At 42.0% G+C, this 22725-nt stretch overlaps 1 protein-coding gene across 1 annotated transcript; it reads right to left on the reverse strand.

Moving 5' to 3' along the window:
• Positions 1-830: 830 nt before the first annotated feature.
• Positions 831-16707, reverse strand: mxra5a (matrix-remodelling associated 5a). Its single transcript, XM_084713737.1, has 8 exons — positions 16443-16707; positions 15233-15459; positions 14959-15088; positions 12684-13074; positions 8469-12506; positions 6341-7259; positions 5930-6256; positions 831-2732 (listed from the first exon to the last, which is right to left on the reverse strand). The coding sequence occupies exons 2-8, from the start codon at positions 15424-15426 to the stop codon at positions 1142-1144; spliced, it is 7590 nt and encodes a 2529-aa protein (XP_084569863.1). The 5' UTR covers positions 15427-15459; positions 16443-16707; the 3' UTR covers positions 831-1141.
• Positions 16708-22725: the final 6018 nt, after the last annotated feature.

Genomic DNA, 22725 nt, shown 5'->3' on the forward strand with positions numbered 1-22725 from the left:
TTAACAAGATTATCAAAATTGCATTACGCAGATTAAACAGTTTAGATTATGCAGGTCGTATAATGGTTTGTTCCTGCCTTGCAGGATAGGTTTTTGGTCTTGTCTGTTAGCAGAATATCTCGAAAACGACTGAAAAACAATTAAGTTTGGTGGGAAAAATTGGCAAGGGAGTTGTTTTTGTAAGTAGCACTATCATGTGGCCATTTTTAAAGCAACTAAAATTTGAATTCCGTGAATTTGAAGGGAATTCTGGGATGAGCTGCTGATCACTTTCAGCCATTGTTTCTAGCTAGCTTATGTACACCAGTCGTTAGCTAGTAAGTTAGCTAGTGTTTTGTTCACATTAACTAACTTAAGATGTGACTATATGTATATGTGTATGATGTAACTCATATTAGCTAGCTACTTACAAGTCCCCCAGCCACATATTTTAACTATCTTTAATTTTTTTTTCTTTTTAACATACGTGAACCATGACATACCTACAGTACAGGAAACAGGAAAGGAGAAAGCTGACTTAGGTTCAACTGTCGGAGCACAGAGCAAAAAGGGGCGGGACTAAGGAGGGTGGGAGGAAGGGTAAGGAGGTATAAATCCCTTGGTAAAGGGTGCTGTATTCTCCAAACGGGGTTTACAAGGCATTATCCTAAAGATGAGCTGCAAAATACAACAACTGAAACGGAACCAAAAATAAGAACACAACAACAACAACAGCAACTGTCCATGAGCAATAACTATAAACAGTATGGAATGCAGTAACATAGTCAAACTGGAACATATGACTGCCCAACCAATGCATCATTGTAGTCTATTTTCCCACATGATCAGCATTTCTTGTGCAAATTTTTTTTATTAAAAGTAAATGCTCAAAATTGGAGGCCCATTGATCTTTCCCGGGGATGTGGATTATATGTGATGTAGGATGTTGTGGAAATGGCACTATGGCACACAAACCACCATCAACTTTTGGACTCTATATGGACACACTAAAAGCACCACTGCAGGTTATAATTAACTCATTATTACATCATTGTGACAGCAGTTTTTACAACATTTTGATCATTAAAAACATTATGTTTTTAACTAGGCAGTTGCTTGGGCATACAGTATGGAAATGTATCATGATGAACAGTGAAATTGTTTAGAACACATTGAGAAATGTAGCTTTAGAGTCTATGCCAATGGCATTTCTAGCTGTGCATCGGTAGACGCCAGCGTCTCTTTGTGTTGGGTTCTGGATGATGAGGGAACCTTGCGGATGAAGGTACTTGTTCCCAAAAAGGCGTGGCTGTGCACTGACGGCCAAGCGGGTTTTATCTGGTGTTTCCCATGCTACGTCCACTCTAGGGATCCCAGTAGCTACGCAGTTCAGCTGAACAGCAACTCCACGTTTAGCATACGTTACAGAGGGTGGACCGTTGGTAATCCGCGGTGGGTATGCAATCACAATTACAGATACAGAAAGCATAGAGCTGCCATATTCGTTTACAGCTCTGCAAATGTATGACCCCCGATCATAGACTGATACTTGTTGAATGGCAAGTGTCCCATTGGGCAGTACAGCGTACCGTCCAGCTCTCTGTGGCCTGTTCAGGACAACCCCACTGGGTAGTGTCCATGTGAGTCTGAGGGGTTCACTACTGGTTAGACAGTGAAGCAAAAGTGTTTCCCCATTCATGATGCTGACAGGAGAGGTGTATCTGTTGATGATCTCTGGTTTTCTCCCTGGGGACAATGTGAATGTACGCTCCACAAGACCTCGGAAATTATGCCCCATGCAGCGGTATATACCGGCTTCAGCAACAGAGGGGTTGCTGATGATCAAGGAGCCGTCTGGATGATGGAAAAACTTAGAAAGCCGAGCACCACTCTGCAAAGGTGTACCACTGGGTAAGATCCAAGTGACATGAGGTAGTGTTGAGCCCTCAAATGAACAATTCAAAGTCATAGCATTCCCCACAGTTAACGACAAGCTATCTGTTTTGGGACCTCTAATTTGTGGCCTCTCAACAACCCCCACCACATCCAAGTTAACCACCAGCTTGACCTCCCCTCCTTCATTACGAGCAATACAAGCTAGCTGCCCAGAGTCTGTCCTTTTGGGTGACCGGATTTCCAAGGTACCATTCTGGTGAACTGTCATTCTGTTGCTATAGTATGGTGCAGGAAGGATCACATTTCCTGGTAGAACCCACATGGTACGAGGGGTGGGGGTTCCCTTTGCCACACAGTCCAAAAACTTGCGCTGATCCTGAACTGCAGACACCTTGATAGTGTTGGCGCTTCCACTTAAGCCATTGATCACTGGAGATGTTACCAGGACCTCCAGCTTGACAACTTTATGGTCTTGTCCTGCATTGTTCTTTGCCATGCAGGTGTAGTTACCTCCATCAAAGCGCTGAACCTTTTGAATTACCAATGTCCCATCATCCAGAATCTGGTATTTGTCCAAAGCAGGGGATATTACTCTATTTGTAGGAGATACCCATGTGATGACTGGCATTGATTCCCCTTTGGCATTACATCTCAGTGTAACAGTCTCACCGTAGAAAACTTTGACGATCTTTTGATCTTTATCCTGGATTCGTGGTTTGGAAGTTGCAACCTTAACCTTGACTCTAACCTTCATTTCATCTTTGCCCAGTTGGTTCTCAGCATAACAGGTGTAGTCACCTTCTTCTGGCATGCCGACGTCATTGAAGAACAGTGTGCCATTGTCAAACACCACATACCTGCAAACAATTCAGAGAAGGAAAGGAAGGAGAATGTTACTAATTGTTACACTTTGATGACGGTTCAGTTATGTGCATTATGGAACGATATATAACATTATAAAAACTACTTTAAACCTGAGTCATACTGTGCAACATCTAAAAATATATGCCAAAAAATAAAAGAAAAAATATTTTTGTATTTTTATTAATTAAAATCCAATCATGTTTTTGTCTTGAAAGCTAAAACAAACCAACCATCAATAATGACATCCACCCATCAATTTTCAATGTTTAGCAGCTCTGGGCTATGATTCATTAGTTAAGCCAATATTATGGTATGTCAGTGTGTTTGCCATCTCAAAGCATTCCGTTTTCCCAAAATACTGGGGTTAAGTACCTGCTGGCTAGAATTTAGTCACTTGAGGAAAGTGGTATCTTTGACAGCAGATTAGGTGAAAGGCATTTTACAGTAGACTGCTTCAGCAACTAATGACATGGAGCATATGATAGGTCAGGGGCGGGCCTTACAGATAACATTACAGTACAGAAGCATAACCTCATAACTCTTACAAAAACTTAAATATTATTAACTGGTTTGGGTGAAACTGGACAAAATTCATAGATACAATGCTTTTCCTGAGTTTCCCGATGAATGATTAAGCTTAACTTGTTACTAAAACAGTTAACTTGATGGATAACTGTAGTGCTGTTAGCTAGTCATCTTGGTTAGTCATACTGCTAAGTTAGGTGACCCAGCAATAATACACATTCAATGCTATTGGCTACTGTAAACATAATCAACATGTAAATATGCAGACACAAATAACACTGTTTTCTATTAGGGCTGTTCCTGTATGGTATGATACCAGTATGATACAATATCAGCCTCTGATACTATCTAAAAATACTTGGCAAGTTGTCAATGCACCGATACAATACCACATTATCTTATTATTAAGCCTAAAACAGGACCCTGCGATTTCCCAACAGTATCCCATGCACCAAATTTTAAGGATATTGAAGTCATGCTCTATAACAATCATTCTCTTTATGTATTTGTTCATCTTTTACAAAGGGTTTAACCTGAGTTAGGTCATACAGGAGTTGGTAATATACAACTGGTAAAATATAATATTAATGTATATTTTCTAAAACATTTTTAGATCAACACTCAATATGCGAGATTCAGGTCGTGGAATCTGTTTTGGGAAGGAAAACAATGTGGACTTCAACATTTGGATCACACATTATGCCTTAGTTTAGTCATATGTAGCTTGTTTCTTACTGAAGAAAGAAAACTCTGCACAAAAACAACTGAAACTGATACAAAATGCTTCCCTTGTATGGTTTTATATCCATTTGAACGAAAGCTGTGAGTGAAGTTCTTTGCTTACCAGCTCTATAGGTTCTGTATTTAAGTGTTTTGCTCTGTGAACCTTTTTTCTGTGCTCACTCAGCTATTATGTGTCAGAAAGAAACATGTTTGGTTGCACAACCTTAACAGGCTGCCTAGTAGTATTTACAGTATGCTCTATGTGTCAGAGCAGGAAACAATAAATACAGCTGAAATAAGAAGCAGTCTTTGTGTTGTAGCAGCACATGCCAAAATTGGTTCTTGAAGTAATTTTCTGTGGAAGTGAGGAGTCATTAATCTTAAGGTGGTGAGCTGCCACTGAGGTACAGAGTCAGGGAATACTTTACAATAAGTGATATGGACATTTTAAATGAATCTTTAAGTGTCTCAGTTGATTAATAGCAGGTTTACTGTTAAACAAGACAAACTAGCTGAGCTAAAGATTTTAGTTTTTCAGGAACACCACTGGTCAATAGTGATGTATCAGTTCACGAATTTGAATTATATTTTAAGACAAAAGGTCAAACAGGTTTTCCAACAGAAATGAATCTACAGATCAAATCAGTTTGCTGTAACAATTGGACTGTACTCTGAAAAGTTTGGGATGAAGAGACATTTTTGGCAGCGACTTTGCTGCTGGCTGGCTGCTCTCCAAAATGGATGTATGTACCGTATTTACAACAAATTCATAAATTCTCATACATCATTTTTCATTCATTCAATGTCCCCAAAACTACAACTTTGTAGCATTCCAATTGATTCATCCGCTCTGAATGGATATTTCTAAAACTGCAACATGTTGATCTATGCAAGGAGGTGTATGAGGTAATAAAGTACACATGAGTACATATGTTCTGTCACAGAGTGTGGAATATGTGGATTTCCAAGATTACAACTAATTGGGATAAAAGGCCGTAAGAGAACTGGTTTTAAGAGGATAAAACCAATGTTAAGCTCAGGTAGCCATGTAGCACAAACAGAGGCTGCCTAAACTGTACTTCCTTTGGCCCATGGAGGTATCTTTTAGAAGTGAAAGTTAATTCTACTGGGCTTTTCACACTGCATATTTTTAGCCCAGCACACTACACTTTCTTAGCCCAGTGTTATTCTTAACCCTGGTCTAAGTGTTGACCTAGAAATAGCTAGAAACACTGTTAACCTAAGCACAGATTCTCTAAGATTCACACTACACTTCTACTAGCTCTAGGTTAAAAGTCTGTTGGATCATATGACTAATTCTAGAATGAATCATATCAGCCTTCAGCCCTGTTTTACACTGACACCTTTTAGTTCTGTGTTTAGGCAATTTTCTGGGATAACACAACTGGCCCTGCCCCAGAGTAGGGCCAGAAAGCTGTAACTAATTCGGTTCTAATGAGCTTTTCACCCAGCACTTAGCCCAGGGAAAAAAACTCCCAAAACATGGGGCTAAGGGATCTTTTAGTCCTATGCTAAGAAGCGCTCTCCACATTGCATATTCTTGGCCCAGGGCTATTCTTATATCCCTTTTACACACACTCAAGCCCAGGGTTAACCTAAGCCCAGGACTATATGATTCACACTACACTTCTACTAGCCTTGGGTTAAATGCTTGTTGGTACAGCAAAATTGACTATACACAGGGTTGAAGTGCCAGTGTGAAGCAGGACTAAAGAGTCATCAGTGTTCTGGAATGTTAGTTGCTGTTCCCTTAGACATTTAACATAGAATTAGTAGAAGTGCAGTGGCTATTTTTAGTCCAGGGCTAAGAATAGCTCTGTGCTAATGATATGGAGTGTGATGAAAAGCTCTTAAGAATGCTTTTAACCCTGGGATAAGTGTGAAAAACCTTTTACATTCAGTATTACTAAGCAGTTTATACCTGCGACTGCGCCCCCCGCCGACACTATCTCTTTGCTTGACAGGGTTGACCATGGTGCCATCCGGTAGTGCCCAGCTGATCTCGGGGTTGGGGAGTCCAGAGGCCACACAGTCCACCTTCAAGTCTCCACCATACACCACCTCCTGACTGGATTGCTGTGGCTTGTGCTTGATCTTGGCTGGTCTGGTCAACACGTTAACTCGCAGCAGAATGTAGTCATCACCCATCTTGTTACGTGCCATGCACAGGTAGTCCCCACTGTCCTTGTCAGTCACAGAATGAACAGCTATACTGCCATTATGGAACACCTTGATCCTGGGGTCAAAACTGCAAAGATAAGAAAAACTTAATGTAGAAAATTTAATTGGGCTTGTAAACCTTGCTGAGTAGCTTGTGATTTTTTTTTTTTACCTGTACTGAGAATCCACCAACTTCTTAGAGGGTGTCCTCCAGATGATCCTGGGCTCTGGATCTCCTCTTGCCACACAGTTGAGCAGCAGCCTCCCTCCATACATCACATCTGTCCTCTGAGGAGACGATGATGTGATACTGGCCTTGGCAGAGGATGGGTTTCTCCTTATGCTCAAGATCACTGTCCTCCTGCTGGATGCCACAGTGTTACTGGCTGAGCACTCATATCTCCCAGCATTTCCAGGGCCCAATCCCCTTATGTAGAGGGTCCCATTGGGGAAGACCATGAGGTTGCGTCCAGTAACAAACTGGGAAGCAGTGACCTGTACGCCATCAGGTGTGATCCAGCGGATGACAGGTTGAGGGGAACCTGTGGCACTACAATGGATGTAGGCGGTGCTGCCCTCTGGGAGGGTGGTGTTCTCATGTTGTATCTGCTGAATCACCGGTGGCAATGCTGAGACATAAAGGCGGACTGAGACTGTGTCAGCTCCGGCTGTGCTGCTGCCAATGCACTTATAAATCCCTCTGTCTGTGTACGTGGCCTGGCTGATCCGAAGGGTTCCATTACTCAATATGGCCACATGCTGCTGAGAGGCAACACCGTGTGGAGCAGCAGCCATGTGGACATTGTTAGGGAGCACCCACATGATTCGAGGTGTAGGATGGCCCTCCACCATACAATCCAAATCAACCTTGCCACCTAGATGCACAGTGACATCTCTGTGCCGAGGCTGGAGTATCCGTGGATGCTGAGACAGGATCACAAGGTTGACCACCATCTTGTCTGTGCCATACTGGTTCTGTACTGTACACAGGTACTGGCCTCCATCCATGGGCTGCGTGTTTCTGATGATTAATGTACCGTTTGGATGGACCTCAAACCTCTGGACCCTGGTATTCTGAGCAATACTCGCCCCTGCAGGAATGAAAGGAGAGAGGTTTCAAATATAATATGATGGCAATTTCTCACATATACTATAAGTATTTAAAGTAGAAAGGAAATTATCAACATCTATTAGGTGTCAAAACTTTCTTCCAGACTTGGTCTGGTTCTTATGAGATTGATGAAAGAAAACCCCATTTATTTTAAACTAGTAATACGTTAAATCAGACTTTGACTATGCCTCCACAGAATCAGTAGCTATTTTTCAGACAGAAGCCCAGTACTTGAACCAGCAACAATGAATTACTTAAAGCTTTAAAAAGTGCAAATGAGGGAAGTGAATCTCAAATCTCAGCAAATCCCTCTTTTGGAAATGATCGGTGTCTCTACTGCTCCCATGCCAAGTTCAACAACCCAGACAGAGTCAAAGTTACTCAGCCTGATATCAGACATTTTCAGTAAAACCTATTCTGCAATGTCTCTCAAGAACGACACTGAAGCATTAAGAGAAGAAATAACAGCAGCCATTGTGGCTCTTGAGACAAATTCTCAGAATCATCTCTCACAAACCTGGAGATGTCATAAGTGTTTTTTAAGTGAGATTGTCTAGATTTGGCTGAAAAGACAAGCAAACTTTTAATCAGTGCTGCCAAATTATAAGTGTGAAGATTTTGAAAGCAGACATCTGCATTATTGGTATATCTGAGGACTGTAGCCAACATAATTTTTTGCAGTTACTACAAGAACTTCTGAATATGAGGGATAAACCCATCTTTGATCAAGCCTGTAAAACTAAATCAAAGCTTTAACAAACATAAAAATAGCATCACTGCTTTGTGGTTGTATGCCTCTGCCAACCAGTCAGTTTATATTTTACATCCATGTCTGTCTAGACTCTTATTAATGTTATGTTAATACTTGTTATGGCCAAAACCGTGTTTGTGAGTTCACTGTGATTTTTGACCACCAAATACTAACCAGTTCAACCTTGAGTCCCAGTGGAAGTTTGAAGAAATTTCCTCAAACCGTTCCTGAGATATTGTGAGAATGGGTCGAATGGACAACCAAAAATGTAATGCTGCCTCGTTGCATAAAAGCAACATTTTCTGGGGTTTTCCGTTTTATGTGAACACACTGACTTAATAATTCATTCAATTTTCCATGCTGTTTATAAAGAAGGAAGCGCTAAGACTGACCTGAAAATGTACATAAAGCTGAGTTATGAGCTTGAGTAATACATACCACTTGCAACCTTAGTCCATGACAGGAAGGGCATTGGCTCACCCTCAGCCTCACAGGGAAGCTGAGCATCTGTTTCAGCTTTCACAGTGAAAGTCTGGAAATTGCTCTTAGTTATCCTTGGCTTCCCTGTTGGAATAGTTCCTTGTCCAGGTAGCTGGTGCTTTCCGGGCATACCCTGAGTGCTTGTTTGCAGTCCCTCTCTGAATGGATCAGTTTGTACTGGAGCTGTTGTAGGGGCAGGGGTGGCAGTCTGCCTCATTACCTGTCGACTGGTCAATTCTAGGGCTGTGGAAGTTGGATTTGTACTAATAAATGGAACCAGTTTGTGGTCAGATGACTGGGTTGCAGTATGAATGTCTGATGTTCTCTGGGGCTCAGATGTGGTCATGGGTTGGATTTGTTGGCCTTGACTATGGTTTTCGGGAATGTTGTTGATCATGGGAGCCTCCTGAGTGGTGGCCCTCATCGTAGGGCCCATTTTGGCTTCTGTGAAAAGTGTTTGAAGTAGTGTGACATATGGCATCACTGTGGATGAGATGTCAGCATCAGGCTTTGATGAAGAAGTAGAGGGAGGTGTTCCAATGCTTTTGATAAAAGCATCAACATTAATCCCTAAGTTGGCAGTTTCAAGATTCTTATCTACCTTTGACTCACTGCCTGTACTTTCAGAACTATGATACGGTATTTCAGATTCTGTAGACTTCTTTGTTGTAACTTGTTCTGTGTCCAAATCCTTGAAAAGCATGCTCGGTGAAGTGTATCCTGAAGTTGTCTTGATTTCATGGTCAATCACTGAAGCAACTGAGGTGGATGGCGATGGCAGCAGTGAAAAATGCATGCCAGTCTCTTTGAAAAGCATCTTTCCATCCTTCTCAGTGGCTGTGTATTGTTGGCCTGATTGATTCGGCCTGACATCTGTTTGCACTTGTGTTCCAGTGTGAAAACCCTCAGAGGGATTGTCAGTGCGTGGCTCAGGTCCAAGGTCTCCCATAACGCTTATCCTTTGTGTCTCCTCAAAGGGTTTAACAGGTGGAAGAAGGCCGCCTGTAAACCTCTGCTGAGTGGTTGATGTGAACACATCCAAGTGTTCTGCAGGAAACACACTCTCTGAGATTCCCAAGGCTGTTTGAGAACTTGTCTTTCCGTGACCCACTCCTGGAGAGGCTGTTGGAAATGATGGTGCTGCTGATGTGCTTTTAAATAGTGGTTTGGCCAGGGGTAGATGGCTGTCGTTTGTTTCAGGGGGAGAAGCTGGTAGTGGAGAGAGTTTGGTGGCGTCATGCCCTGGGACTGTGCTTTCTTCATGACTCAGTCTGCCTGATGACGCCGCTTGGCTGCCGCTGAATGGAACAGTGGTATTGAAATTGGCTGTTGTAACTTCTAATGGATCTATATTTAGCGGTGAGGAGGCAGTGGTCCTGACTGTTGCTAGGGTATCATTTGCAGGTGTGGTGGCTATAAATGGGGTGGGTTTATTCAGCTTTTGTTTCCTTCGGTTTTGCCCTCTCCGACGACCCCCATTCCTTCTCCTGGAGTTAGGGTGACGTAGGCGTGTGGGCGATTGTCCTTCAGACCCCCTCCTTTTTGTAGTGGTGGGTATGAGCGTTGTTGTTGTAGATGCCACTGTGAGCATTGCTTCAGAATGCAAATCATCAAGCATTGTGTCCTTTGGCTGAGTATGTAACTGTGATGCTGTTGCAGTCTCACTAAGATATTTTCCATTTTCCTCTTGGCTTGCCTCTGATTCATTTGGGTTGACCAAGGGGATAATTTGACTTCCACTCGAAGAGAGTTCTCTGTCATTATTAGAGCTGGCAACAATCTTCGGTCTATCCATACTCTCACTCCTCTCTGATGCCTTGGACCAATCAGCTGTTTTGACTCCATCAACATCTGTATTTGTGCTATGGTTCTCTTGTAGAGAAAATGTACTGCTGCTGCTTGCAGTGTTTGTCTTAGCCTGCCAGAAAGTGACAGCGTGTAGGGGAACAGATGTGGTCTGTGGGAGGAAAAGTACACTGTTTGAAGTTGTGTGTAGATCCAACTTTATATCAGGGGTTGTGTGTTGGACATTGTATGTGGTCTGTGTTGTGTGCGGCTCTGTTGTGAGCTGGCTGTTTGATGTCATATCATGTGTATTATGTCTAGTGTAGCTATTAGATGTCACATGTGTGCCTTGGCCTTGTGTATTGTGTCTATTAATTTTCATTTGTGTATGTTGCATTGAAGTGTGTGGTGTGGTGATGTAATCCTGGCCCTCTTTTTCCTGCATAGTCACGCCATCTGATGATCCCTCAAAAGTTTCTTGAGGCTGTGTTGTCTGCTCTGACAGTTTACTCTCTGTTGTCTGCTGCACTGGGAGTGGTGTCACAGTAGTCTGAGCCTTTCTATCCCTAATCTTAGCCAAAATATCGGCCCATTTCTCTGGGTCTATTTTACCCTTTGACATATTAATCTTCCTCCCTCTTTCAACTATAGTCTCCCTGTCTTCAATGCGTGGGCCTGTTGGTTTTCGAAGCACTGGTGGCCTCCGCCGCATATTCCTCGATGGATGCACGCCTCTCCTGCCTGGGACCACACCTCCTGGAATTCTCCTCCTCAAGGGTTCCTGACGCCTTATTGGAGGCTCCACCTGAGTAACATCAGTGTCCCCCGATGCCTCCTCTGTATCTTCTGTGGGGACTTTGATCTGAGTGTTGACCCCTGAGGCTGACTGAGGTCTTGCTGGGAACTTCCTCAAAGGCCTTATGAGCCCTTGGCGCTTGTTGACAGTGACTTTTGTAGCCAGTGTATCCACACCATGTTGATTTATGGCAATACATTTATAATGGCCACTGTCTAATAACTGAGTCTGTGGTATATGTAGAGTGCCATTGGAATAGACAAAAGCTCTGGAGGAGTTCTCTTGGAAGCTAACTATGTTGTTGCTTGGTAGAATCCAGTTAATTTCAGCATCAGGGGAACCAGATGCTGTGCAAGGCAGGGAAATTGAGTTCCCTGCAAATCCCTCGATAGGTGTAGTTGAGGCATCCTCTCCTGGGGGAGGTCTGGAGGATTCCTGCACCGTCAGATGGAATGGCAGAACAGCAAGGTCTCCATGAACCTGGGCAATGCAGTAGTAAATTCCAGTGTCTGCGTGACTGACAGCTTTAATGACCATCTGTCCTTCACTGGACACAGACAGCCTGTTGTCTGAACTGCTGTATGGTGCCTCCACCTTGGAGCCGTCTGGCAGCATCCAGTGGATGACTGGTTGGCCAGAACTGTGCACGTTACAGTCCATCTGACTTGGGTTTCCCAGGATAGCACTCAACACTTTGCGAGTTGTGTTCGTTGACTCTATCATGACCCACGTCCTCCTCCGTCTCCGCACCAGCTCCACCTCCACTGTCTCTGACAAGTATGTGCTCAGGATCAGTTTTACCATCTTGGCTGATGATTGAAGTCTGTTTAGCTGAAGGTCTGCAGATGGCTGCATCAGCCATGTTGGCTGGGCTGTGATACTAACTTTAACACCTGTATAGTATAGGGCATCCTTCTCAGAGTCCTGTCTATATACATAGGTTAGATGAGGGTCTTTTTTGAGCATAACTCCCCTTTGTAAGTGGGCTGGCACACTGCTGTAGTATGCAATTAGCCTCCACAGTCGCTCATACTTCTCTCTATCAACAGGGCATCCAATATCCACTGACAAAGTCATGTTGGAGGCCAACTGGAGTTGGTCAGCCTGCTCCCAGTTAATCTTGGGAAGCTCTCTCGGCTCACCAATGCTACACTCCAGATCAACCTCATTCCCATGTTCATCTGACAAGCCAAGGGAGATGTTTCCAAATGGTTCACTGAAGTCCTCCATGGCCATGACCTCACTCTCAACGTCAGCAGGCGGCAAAGTCCTCTCAGGAGAGTTGATGACAGGTCTGCTGCAGACTAGGGTCTCCACAGTTTGGAGCTCCTTCCTTCGGAGGTGCCTGGGAGAGGAGCACATAGGACACAGCTGGCCACCGGGAAGTGCCCTGTCCTTTTTACATTTCAAGACCCCTGGAGAAAGAGAAAGAACACTGTTAAATAAGACCTTGAAGCAGTCTTGTATGCCAGTATATAAATCATTGAACATAATAAGTATCATAAGATTCAGTTCACTAGTCCTTAATTACAAGAATAAAGGTAGATCTAAAGTAGGTGGCTCAGTTTCAGTACAGAAATTTAAAGTCTAACCTGGTGAGGTTTTATCCCACTCCTGGAGCCACCTCATGTTGCAGTCACATGTCCATGGGTTCCCATGTAGGTACAGGTTCTCCAGCTGAGGCATGGTGGCCACCAGTCTGGAGGGCAATGACATCAGCCCGTTATCTGACAGGTAGAGATGCTTCAGAGTGGAGACATGGAAGTAACCCATCAGAGTGAAGGTGGTGAAGGTGGCTGGGTGCAGCTGCTGGAGCCGGTTGCCTTCCAACTGCAGAAGCCGCAGGGAGGTGAGGCCCTGGAAGGCATCTGGGTGGATGAACTGCAGTCGGTTGTGGTCTAGGTGTAACCTGGCCAAAGACCACAGACCGCGAAGGGTGTGTCTGTTGATCTCCGTCAGCTTGTTGTAGCTCATCTTCAGCATCTAAACCAATGACCAAGGAGGAGAATGAAAGTCATGTGTGATCATGACATGTTTGAACTGTTTAATGTAATGATGCAGCTAATTTCACTCAAGTGAAATAGATTGTCAATGGGGTTTAAATACATTTTTCATGTTTTCTCTGATACAGTCACAAAGTTATATTGGAGATCAAATTTTAATTCAGATTCTAATAGAAGAATATTTTGAGGCATTTGTAATTTTTAACTGACCCCTCCTAAGTTCCACCCCCTTTCATGGAACCTCAGTCAATTTTTCTTCTCCCCTGTTTCCTGTATGTAATTATGCTATGTGCCAGGCTATGTCGAAAAGTCAACCAGTTTTGAAGATGGTGAAAAGATACCATAAAAGCGATATCTTACTTTAATTAAAGTTAGCAAAACACTAGGTAACAAATCAGTCATTAGCTAAGTAGTTAGCTGGCATTTTGCTAACATATGCACATAGATAGTTAAATTACATTGGTTTTCTTTTCCACATGGAGGTGCCTAGCACATAGTTTTCTAAGTACAGGTTCCACAGGCTACCACATGCTCAACCATTGTTAGAGAACAGAGCAAAAGGGGGGTGGGACTTAGGAAGGGTCAGTTGTGTGGGAAATCCAGGTCCAGGTTAACTTTTGGTGTTAAACTAATAACACTACAAAAGTAATAGTAAACTAGCAACATGAACATGAGAGAAAATAAAATGCTTACTATTATTGAACCCTCTAACATATATACAGGAGGTAACTTTTTGGAGTCTAGGGATACAGAACCAATTCTTTATAGGAGAAAATGTGTTAAATATGTTTTTCTTCTTTTTGAAATGGAAATATATTGCTTTAGGCTACCTGGCCAGCTTAAAAACACAATAGAGGCATAGTCACAAGGCTGAACACCATCCAGCTCCAAATGTGGTTATAATAGCACTCAAGTTTAGTATGCTACATTGTTTTTCTGAGGTTTTGTCTCGGAGAACACAGAGAGGTAATTTAGAGACTCGAAATGGGCACTTAGTGATTATATTACTGGCCATCTGAGCTATAAAAATACAATAATCTGGTAAAAAAAAAAATCAACAAAACATGCTTTTTCTACAAAATATGAGAATGGGACCTTACAAAAAAAAGGCTCACTCAAAGAAACTGATGTAGATTCCTCATTGGGCTACACCTATGCAACAGATGGAACGATTTATTAGGTTCATGTATGCCATGGGTCCTTATTTAAAGTATCACACACAGGCACTCTGTTTGTTACTTCCTGTCACATGCCATTATGCCATAAGCATAGCACGAGCCAAATCATATGCTATGACTGTCTATAGTGTGTGATGTTCATAGTTCTATGTAAACACCATTCATTTGCTCCTGGGGCTAAATCAGCAAATCAGGTGGCTAACTCAGGCTAACCAAGCTAACTAGCTAACACCATCTGCAAGTAAGTTAAGTTTGATGATGCCAAGTTGTCATGACAAAGGCATCTTCATGTCAGCTTTGCATTAAAGATGACATAACTGGCTAAATGACACTTAATGACAACAGTAATTAACAGTCATGGTAATGTGACTGGTCATAACATGATGATGACAGACTTATTCACACCCCTTCAAAGAAAGTAATACCAAAAGAAAAATTAAATTAAAAAGTGTTGAAGCTTGAATGATGATGGGATTATTCCAGTTATTTTATATTGGGGTCAAAATCATCCTGGTTTGTTGAACCATAAAGCACAAATAACATAAAAATAAATTTGGTAAATTGCCTAAGTTATTAATATTTTGTTTTTTCTTCAACCTTGGTAAAACCTGAGCTACAGCTGTCACTCATTCATTCACAATTCATACATTCATTCAGGTAACATTTTTATGGTGTGTTCAGTGTACCTGTAGGGAAGTGAGGTCCATGAACGCTCCATCAGGTACACTGTGGATGTCGTTGCCGTGGACCATCAGAAGCTCAAGCTTCCTCAGACCAGCCAGAGATTTGTCTGTGATCTTATTTATGCTGTTGAACCTGAAACAACACAAACAGAGTGAGCTGTAAATAAACATTAGAAGCAATATGTGAGTCTGGTAACTGACAGTCCATAATACTAAATCCCTCTATAATACTGCATTAATCCAGTCACCAACAGTACATGACAAGACAAGGACTGACCCCAGGTTCATGCGTTCCACATTTCTGGATACAGCAGCTGGGATGGTGAGAAGGGAGCGGAAGGTGCAGTGGAGCTCAGTGGGCTGGGGGCAGGAGCAGGGCCGGGGACACGGGGCAGTTGCAGCAGGGGGCAAGATCATGAGCAGCAGCAGGGTGTGGAGGACACAGACAGCAGCAGGGTCCATCTTCATCATGAGGAGTGGTCACTGCAGCTGTTCCTGTAAAAACTATGGTAATAACACATGATGCATTCGGAGGAGGATTAGGACTACATGTGAAAAATGTATTTTAGTTCCAAGTTTAAATCAAAATTCTGAATTTAAATATAGTCTGAATTCAGGAGAATTCTCAATTTAAAGTGAGAATTTAGAGTATAAAGTAACAGTTCTGAGTTTAAAGTCAGAATTCTCATAAAAAAATAGCAAGAATTCTGAGGAAAACCAAGCTGCTTTTAAAGTGAGAATATTTTGTGTGTAAAGTCACAGTTCTGATTTTAAGTTCAAAATTGGACTTCCGAGTTTTGAGTCAAAATTTAGATTTTAAAGTCAGAATTCTGAGATCAAAGTGAGAATATAAGACAAAAAAAAACTAAATGTTAAAACTAAAAATTATGATTATTATTGATAATCATTATTGATAATCATATTAATATTGATTATGATTTTAAAGTCTTTTGAGTTTAAAGCCACAATTCTGAGGAAAAAAAGTAATAATTCGATATTAAAGTCAGAATTTTGAGAATTACGTCAGAATTTTGAGTTAATTACCGTAAACTGACTTTAAACTCAGAATTAAAATAAATTTCTAACATGTGGCCCAATTTCCCTCTGTACACGTGAGTATTGTTATTATTATTATCATTACTATTATTATTACTATTATTGTTTAAGAACACTTTTGATGAAAAAAGATGACGGAGAATGCTAAAAAACACATGGCCATTCTTGTGGAAATAAAAGTGGAATTAGAATAAAACACGCTGAGATGACAGTCACAATCCGTCAGAGGCATACAGATAATTCGACGGAGCGCTGATCCGAGTCTGGCTCACGTTTCGTGGGTGACTCTGAGCCTCCATCTGCGCCTGAATGGATGAGGTCCGGTAAATTACGCACGCTGCGCTGCTGCAGCGGGTGTTTCAGGCAAAGTGCTTCTTAAATATTTAATGACTCCAGCTCAAATCTTTGCAATGAAATATAGATGCTCTTACCTCAAAACCCTGATAGCCTCTCTCTGGGGAACTCCTCATATTCCATTTCAGCATGGACAGAGTCAAGAAACCGCACAGTTTGGATTAAAAATAGAACAAAAAGTGAAACCAGTGGGGGGGAAAGAGTTACAGTGTGAAAATCCGCACACAGAGGAGAAGATGAACACTGATTTTCAGTGCAAAATCCTCAAGGGGGAAAAGTTGGGGTCTAACTCCTGTGGAAATGCCAGTGTGTTCCGTGGATCTCCAGTCAGCAGTGAGTGAAGGAGCCTCTCCAGCGCGCACGGAGAGCAGAGGCGCAACAGGAGGAGCCACAAGTTTTTCAGAAGAGGTTGAAGAGAGTTTCAGAGTTTGATATTGTGACACAGCTTGCTGAGTGTAAGAATGCTGGGTTGCTGTTGCTGGGATATACTCAATGAGTCATTTTGGAACTATGAGCAGTTAGATGAACCTCAAACGCTGACAGCTGGATGGAAATCTGAAGCCAAACTGACAAACTGTGACATCAGAGCTGCAGTTGACAGGGCTGGAGCCCCAATTTAGCAGAGAGTGCCCTTAAAAAGACCTTTTTTCCTTTCTAGAGGAAATGTTCGTATTAATAATAAAGTATCCCTTATTGATTATTCATTTTATATATAGATTAAAGGAGTGGTATGGAGCCAATATGCACAAATGAGTCCAAATAGTGGGTTGAAGCAGGCTGTAAGATCTATGGTTGAAACCACAAAATGACATCATCAAACCATGTGTTTTGTTATTGTTTTAATGTGAGACCCCTCACTACAGAACTTACTGTATGTTTATCATAAAACTGCAGTAATTCTCTTTAACAAAAATGAGTCAAAGCAACATTTATTTAAGAGTGAAGAAACAGCATATTATCAGACTTCCCAGCATGCATTGTGTTACAAGAGTTACAACTTTCCTGAGACCCTTCTTTTTATCATGCAGAGAAAAGATGTATGCTGAAAACTTGCGATGTGTCTAATATAGTTCAGGATAAGTCATGGTTATTTCAACCATGTTTTAGCTGGAAAGAGACTGGTTTTAAAGTTTTAAATTTTTTAAATGATTATTTATTTATTTATTTTTTGATGGGTTGAGCCAAGTGCCATTTAGTCCCACTACATTGGAGAGAAGGCAGATACCTCCACAGCCAATATCTCCAAAATATCTAGATGGATAAATAACACTACAGGAAAAAAGGAAAAAAATATAGACGATAAAATGTCCATGTGTCCCTGAATAGGAAAAACACTGACCCCGGTCATGCATCTGCATCATGCATGTATTTAACAAGTAGCCTACCTGCATGACTGTGTCATGGAAAATTACCGTCGGTAACCCTAACTAAGGTTTGACATCAATTCACACATTTGAGTTTTTTTCCCCCACAAGTTATTTCCAGTTAAATAATCACATTTTTTCTTAGGAATGTGGCAAATGTGTTTCTGCTGCCTGAAAGGAATGCAACATTGATAGGCCTACATCTACATCTCCTCATCTGAATCATCAGAAACGTGTCATGAGGAACTGCAAGATATAAAAATGAAAATATTTATGAAAGGGAGGGTTTGAGGGTCAAAACCCTCTCTCTTGCCTCAGGGCAGGAATATGCACTCCATCTATATGTGTCAAACAGAGTATCAGATTAATAAGTTATTAATACACATCTATAAACATATGCTGATAGTAAATTTCATCAAAACATGAACTAAATCAGTGTAGATGTAGATCAACTTGAAGATGGGAATAGTTACATTTCCTGAAGAAAATGTGTGGGATTGTTTCCTCTGCTGCTGCCGCTGTTCTCAAGCCCAGCTACTGAAAGAGTCCCACTTTAATTTAATAATGCATTCATGACACATGGTGGTGTTTCATTAATGGCCACAAGGTGCTATTGGTGCGCATGCTTATGGAGAAGCTGGCATATGATATCTATATGATGTCCACAGCGAAACATCGTGATGAATGATGATATCGATGGTTGGTCTAAAAGACCAAGCAATGTCTATCAGCCAAATCCCAGTTTACAAATTTGTATTAAATACGACAAACTTGTGCAATGTGTATATATGAACTGCATTTACAAATTTGGCTGCAACACAAAATAGCATTTAAGTGTTATGGGCTGTTAGGTGCATCAGGCCACACCTTTAGAACGGTCATGACCAATTATAGCCAAATGATAAGCAATACCAAAAAACAGTCTCATAAGTTTCGTTTGGGGACATCTAAATATGGGATGTACCAAATTTGGTGAACATTGGATGAAGTATGTGCTAATAGAACCCAAAAAATGTCATTTGTCATTATCAAAAAATCTAAGATGGCGGAAACATTTTATAGGTGTAAATGGGCGTGGTCTATGTCAGACGAATCAGCTTCATCCAAGGAACTCACTGTTCAAACATTTTTTCTACCACTAACAGTTTACAAGTTATTAGCCAAAGCATAAAATGCTATGCCATGGCGCAGCTGTGGACCAGGTATGATGACTTCAGCATGGACAGTATTTGAAATTATTGGGACTTTTTCCATTGTCACTTTTGGACACGCTGAGTCAAACCATGCTGCACTGATTTGCATTTCTATTACCAGTTATAACGTACTGAGCTGTGCCAAGTCATGTCCACGAAGGACCATCACCTTTTCTGGCTTCTTGCTGAATCTCAGAAAAAACAGATAAAAACACAATGCAATGATTTACAAATACTTTTTGACTTGTATTCACTTGGAGAACAGACTGATAAACATTATTGCTTTTTGTAAATATACACTCAATCTGAATTTGATGCAACACAGTTGAAAAAAATGGATCAGAGGCAACATAAGACTGTGAAAGTTGTGGAATGCTTGAAAGTCCTTGAAAGGCTCAACCATTCAAGAATGGATGAGGAGAGGTTCACCACTTTGTGAAAAACTACAAATAGCCCAAGAGTTTCTCAACACAAAACTTCAGGAATTTAGATATGTCACCATCTACAATCCATAATATCATTAAAAGATTCAGAGAATCCAGAGAAATCTCTGCACCTAAGGGGCAAGGCTGAAAACCAACACTGAATGTCTGTGACCTTTGACCCCTCAGGCAGCACTGCATTAAAAACTGCATTAAAAACCCACATCGGATACAAGGATACTACATTGGCTCAGGAACACTTTGGAAAAACGTAAACACAGTTTATCTCTGCATCTACAAAGGTAAGTTAAGACTCTACCATGCAAAGAGAAAGACATATCAACAACATCCAGAAACACTGCAGACTTCTCTGGACCAGAGCTCATCTGAGATGAACTGACGCAAAGTGGAAAAGTGTGCTGTGGTCTGACGAGTCCACATTTCAGACTGTTTTCACTAATCATGGATGTCGTCTCCTCTGGGCTAAAGAAAAGGACCATCCACACTGTTACCAGCGCTAACTTTAAAAGACAGCATCTGTAAGGGTGTGTTAGTGCCCAGGGCATCATGGGTAACTGTCTCGTTCGTCAAAGCCCCATTAATGCTGAAAAGTTCATACAGGTTTTGGAGCAACATATGCTACCATCCAGACATCTTTGTCAGAGACGTCTCTGGGCACGTGTTCCAACTTCATAGTAAAAGAGTTCAGGTACTAGACTAGACTAGCTGGGAGTTAAACGTGAACCTTAAAGCCTTTCATTAGCACTGACTCACATACACACAGCATGCAGTCTAGACACACACACATCGGAAAAAGCATGATGACACATGAACAGACAAACACACACAGTATAACAGTGAACCACACATAAAAAAAACAGAAGCTGAGAGGACAGCCTGAGGGAAAGTTGAGGTGTCTGTTACTGCATCATTTTATCTGTCTGATATCAGCTCCAAACTGATTCTGGAGCTGATTTAATGGACTTCATATCCTGCCATGATATCATGTGCTGGAAATTTGGGCCCAACTCTTCAGCTCGTCTTTCCTGAGACTTTACCTAAGGTGTTAGCTTTGGCCCCTGAGCCTCCCTCCTCTTCTCTCCATCACCTACGTGCTGCAGTCCAGGGGCCTTGTGGTGGCTCAGTCCCACCTTTGTGACAGTGTTTAAGTTGGAGGAAAGTGGAGGTCAGAGGTGACGGACGGAGGGATAGTGAAGGGCCTCCCGCTCCTGCTGCTGGACCGAGAGCCTCCATCCATCATGGTGACACCATGGGCCTATAACGCACCTGCATCAGAGGCACATGGAAGTGAGGTCACTGCAGCTATGTGGCCTGCGGCAGCACCTGAGGGCTGCCTCTATGAATCATCACAGCACGGATCATTTTATTTGAACAATGAATATTTCATCAAGCCCGTGAAACAATCTGCACTAAGATGTTAAGCTACAGTTCATTGAAAATACAGGTGATTTTCTCTTCTATTTAATGTTATCACAGTGTCATTTTTCATTTCAGGGATTTATTTCAACTTCTCATTAATGAGATCATAACCCCAGCTCCACCTGGTATTAATATGTGATCTGTATCTGTATTTGCAGATATACCTTTGCCTTTGTGTTTCTCCATTGGGGTTCTGACGAGCTGTTTTAAAGCTCAGTGTGGTGATGGTCACCATCTTTGCAGCACCTGACTCCGTTAACTCCCACCTAATCCAAAATGGGTAGAAGAAGTGGAGTATGGGTAAAGCTGAGGCAGCGAAATGATATGGCTACCTGTGATGGTACCCACCTATCACACAAATCAGGCACGCCCTTAATTATGCTAACTTTAAGCCTTAATATAATTTAAATGGTTATAAAAAAAAAATTAACCCAGCACAGACCAAAACTGTATTTGTACCAGGCTGTGAACATATTTATTTCTGCTGTAAAACTGGACACTGGACATTTTAATATGGGGTCTAGAGCATGACTGGATTTTCACTCCTGTCCAATCCCACTTGCAAAAAAAAAAAACCTGTCCTGCCCCAATCCCAGAAGACTGGCTCCCACCCCACCCAACCCACTTCCCATCAATCCACAGTCAAGTGCCTGCAAAAAATGTACCTATTATCTCATGGGAATCTCATGTCCTCTGGGATTCATGAAAAAACGTCAGCATCTAGGGTCGGTGGTGACTGGTTCACTTGTGGTGCCAGCTTCAAGTGGCCATTTGGGGAACTGGAACATTTTTCTGCTGTTTTCCGATGCTTCAAATACAGCAGCTTGGTCAGTGCCCCTGTGCTTTCAATGAGTAATCGAGGGGTGTGACAAAATGTCAGTATTTGACCACCTAGGAATGAGTATGGGCTGTATTTTGCATGTCACGCCATATGCTCTTTGGACTCACCCAAGTAATTGCTGAGTTCTGGGAATGCAGCAACATCACTAAAATAGGTTCAACGGGGCAACAAACATGATAAATCAAACCAACAGTTTATTCAGATGATCTAAACTAATTTATATGGAGGTCAAGCGTACCAGTTGATCCATGTTCCACCCTCACCTGTGGTCATGAGCTTTGGGTAGTGACCGAAAGAATGAGATCCTGGGTGCAACTGACACATCCCGAGGGAGCTCGGAGTAGAGCTGCTGGTCCTTGGCATCAAAAGGAACCAGCTGAGGTGGTTTGAGCATTTGATTTGGGTGCCTCACAGACAACTTCTTTGGATGTTTTCTTGGCATGTCCATCTAAAAGAAAACCCTCAGACAGACAAAAAATTTGCTTGGGGAATTACAAATCCCAACCGACCTAGGAACACCTCAGAATCCCCCAGGAGGAGCTGAAAAGCATTGCTGGAGAGAGGAACATCTGGAATACCCTGCTTAGCTGATGAAACCCCATAGATGTTTGGATGGATGGATGGATGGATGGATGGATGAGTATGATGTTATCATAAGTGGACTCTGGTCTACTTAAGCAGCTTACAGTTGAGTTTCAGCAGATTGATCCTCATCGCTGGCTAAGTGGCGAGAAAGGAAACAAATAAATGTCGAAGCACATTGCAGAAAGTGTGACATCCTAAATTGAGTCTGAGCATAACTGTGCTGCTCAATGCAAAAATGGCCAATTTCCAAAGCAGGATCCAATGAACTAACAGTGAAAGAGTTTACAGCAATCAGTTCCAATACAAACAACATTATTCTCCATTTTCCAGCAGGTCTGTTCCTGGAACCCCTCGTCACTCCTCAGAGTTATTACCTGAAAAGAAGAAGGAGGCCGTTAATCAGAAAACGAAGCGGTGTGATGGATTTCTCTCGGGATTTATGAGGCTGTCTGCTTCCAGGAGATTTGATTGACTTTAACTATGAGTGGCTTCCAATGAGCAGTGGAAGGTAATGT

This window comes from Lutjanus erythropterus, chromosome 24, assembly GCF_056507025.1.
Source record: "Lutjanus erythropterus isolate fLutEry1 chromosome 24, fLutEry1.hap2, whole genome shotgun sequence".
Classification (NCBI taxonomy): Eukaryota; Metazoa; Chordata; class Actinopteri; order Lutjaniformes; family Lutjanidae; genus Lutjanus; species Lutjanus erythropterus.

Coding starts and splice junctions, on each gene's coding strand:
- mxra5a (XM_084713737.1), bottom strand. CDS start 15,426: ATGATGAAGATGGACCCTGCTGCTGTCTGTGTCCTCCACACCCTGCTG. Junction 15,089..15,232: donor GTGGAACGCATGAACCTGGG/GTCAGTCCTTGT, acceptor GTGTTGTTTCAG/GTTCAACAGCATAAATAAGA. Junction 6,257..6,340: donor TTGGTGGATTCTCAGTACAG/GTAAAAAAAAAA, acceptor TTATCTTTGCAG/TTTTGACCCCAGGATCAAGG.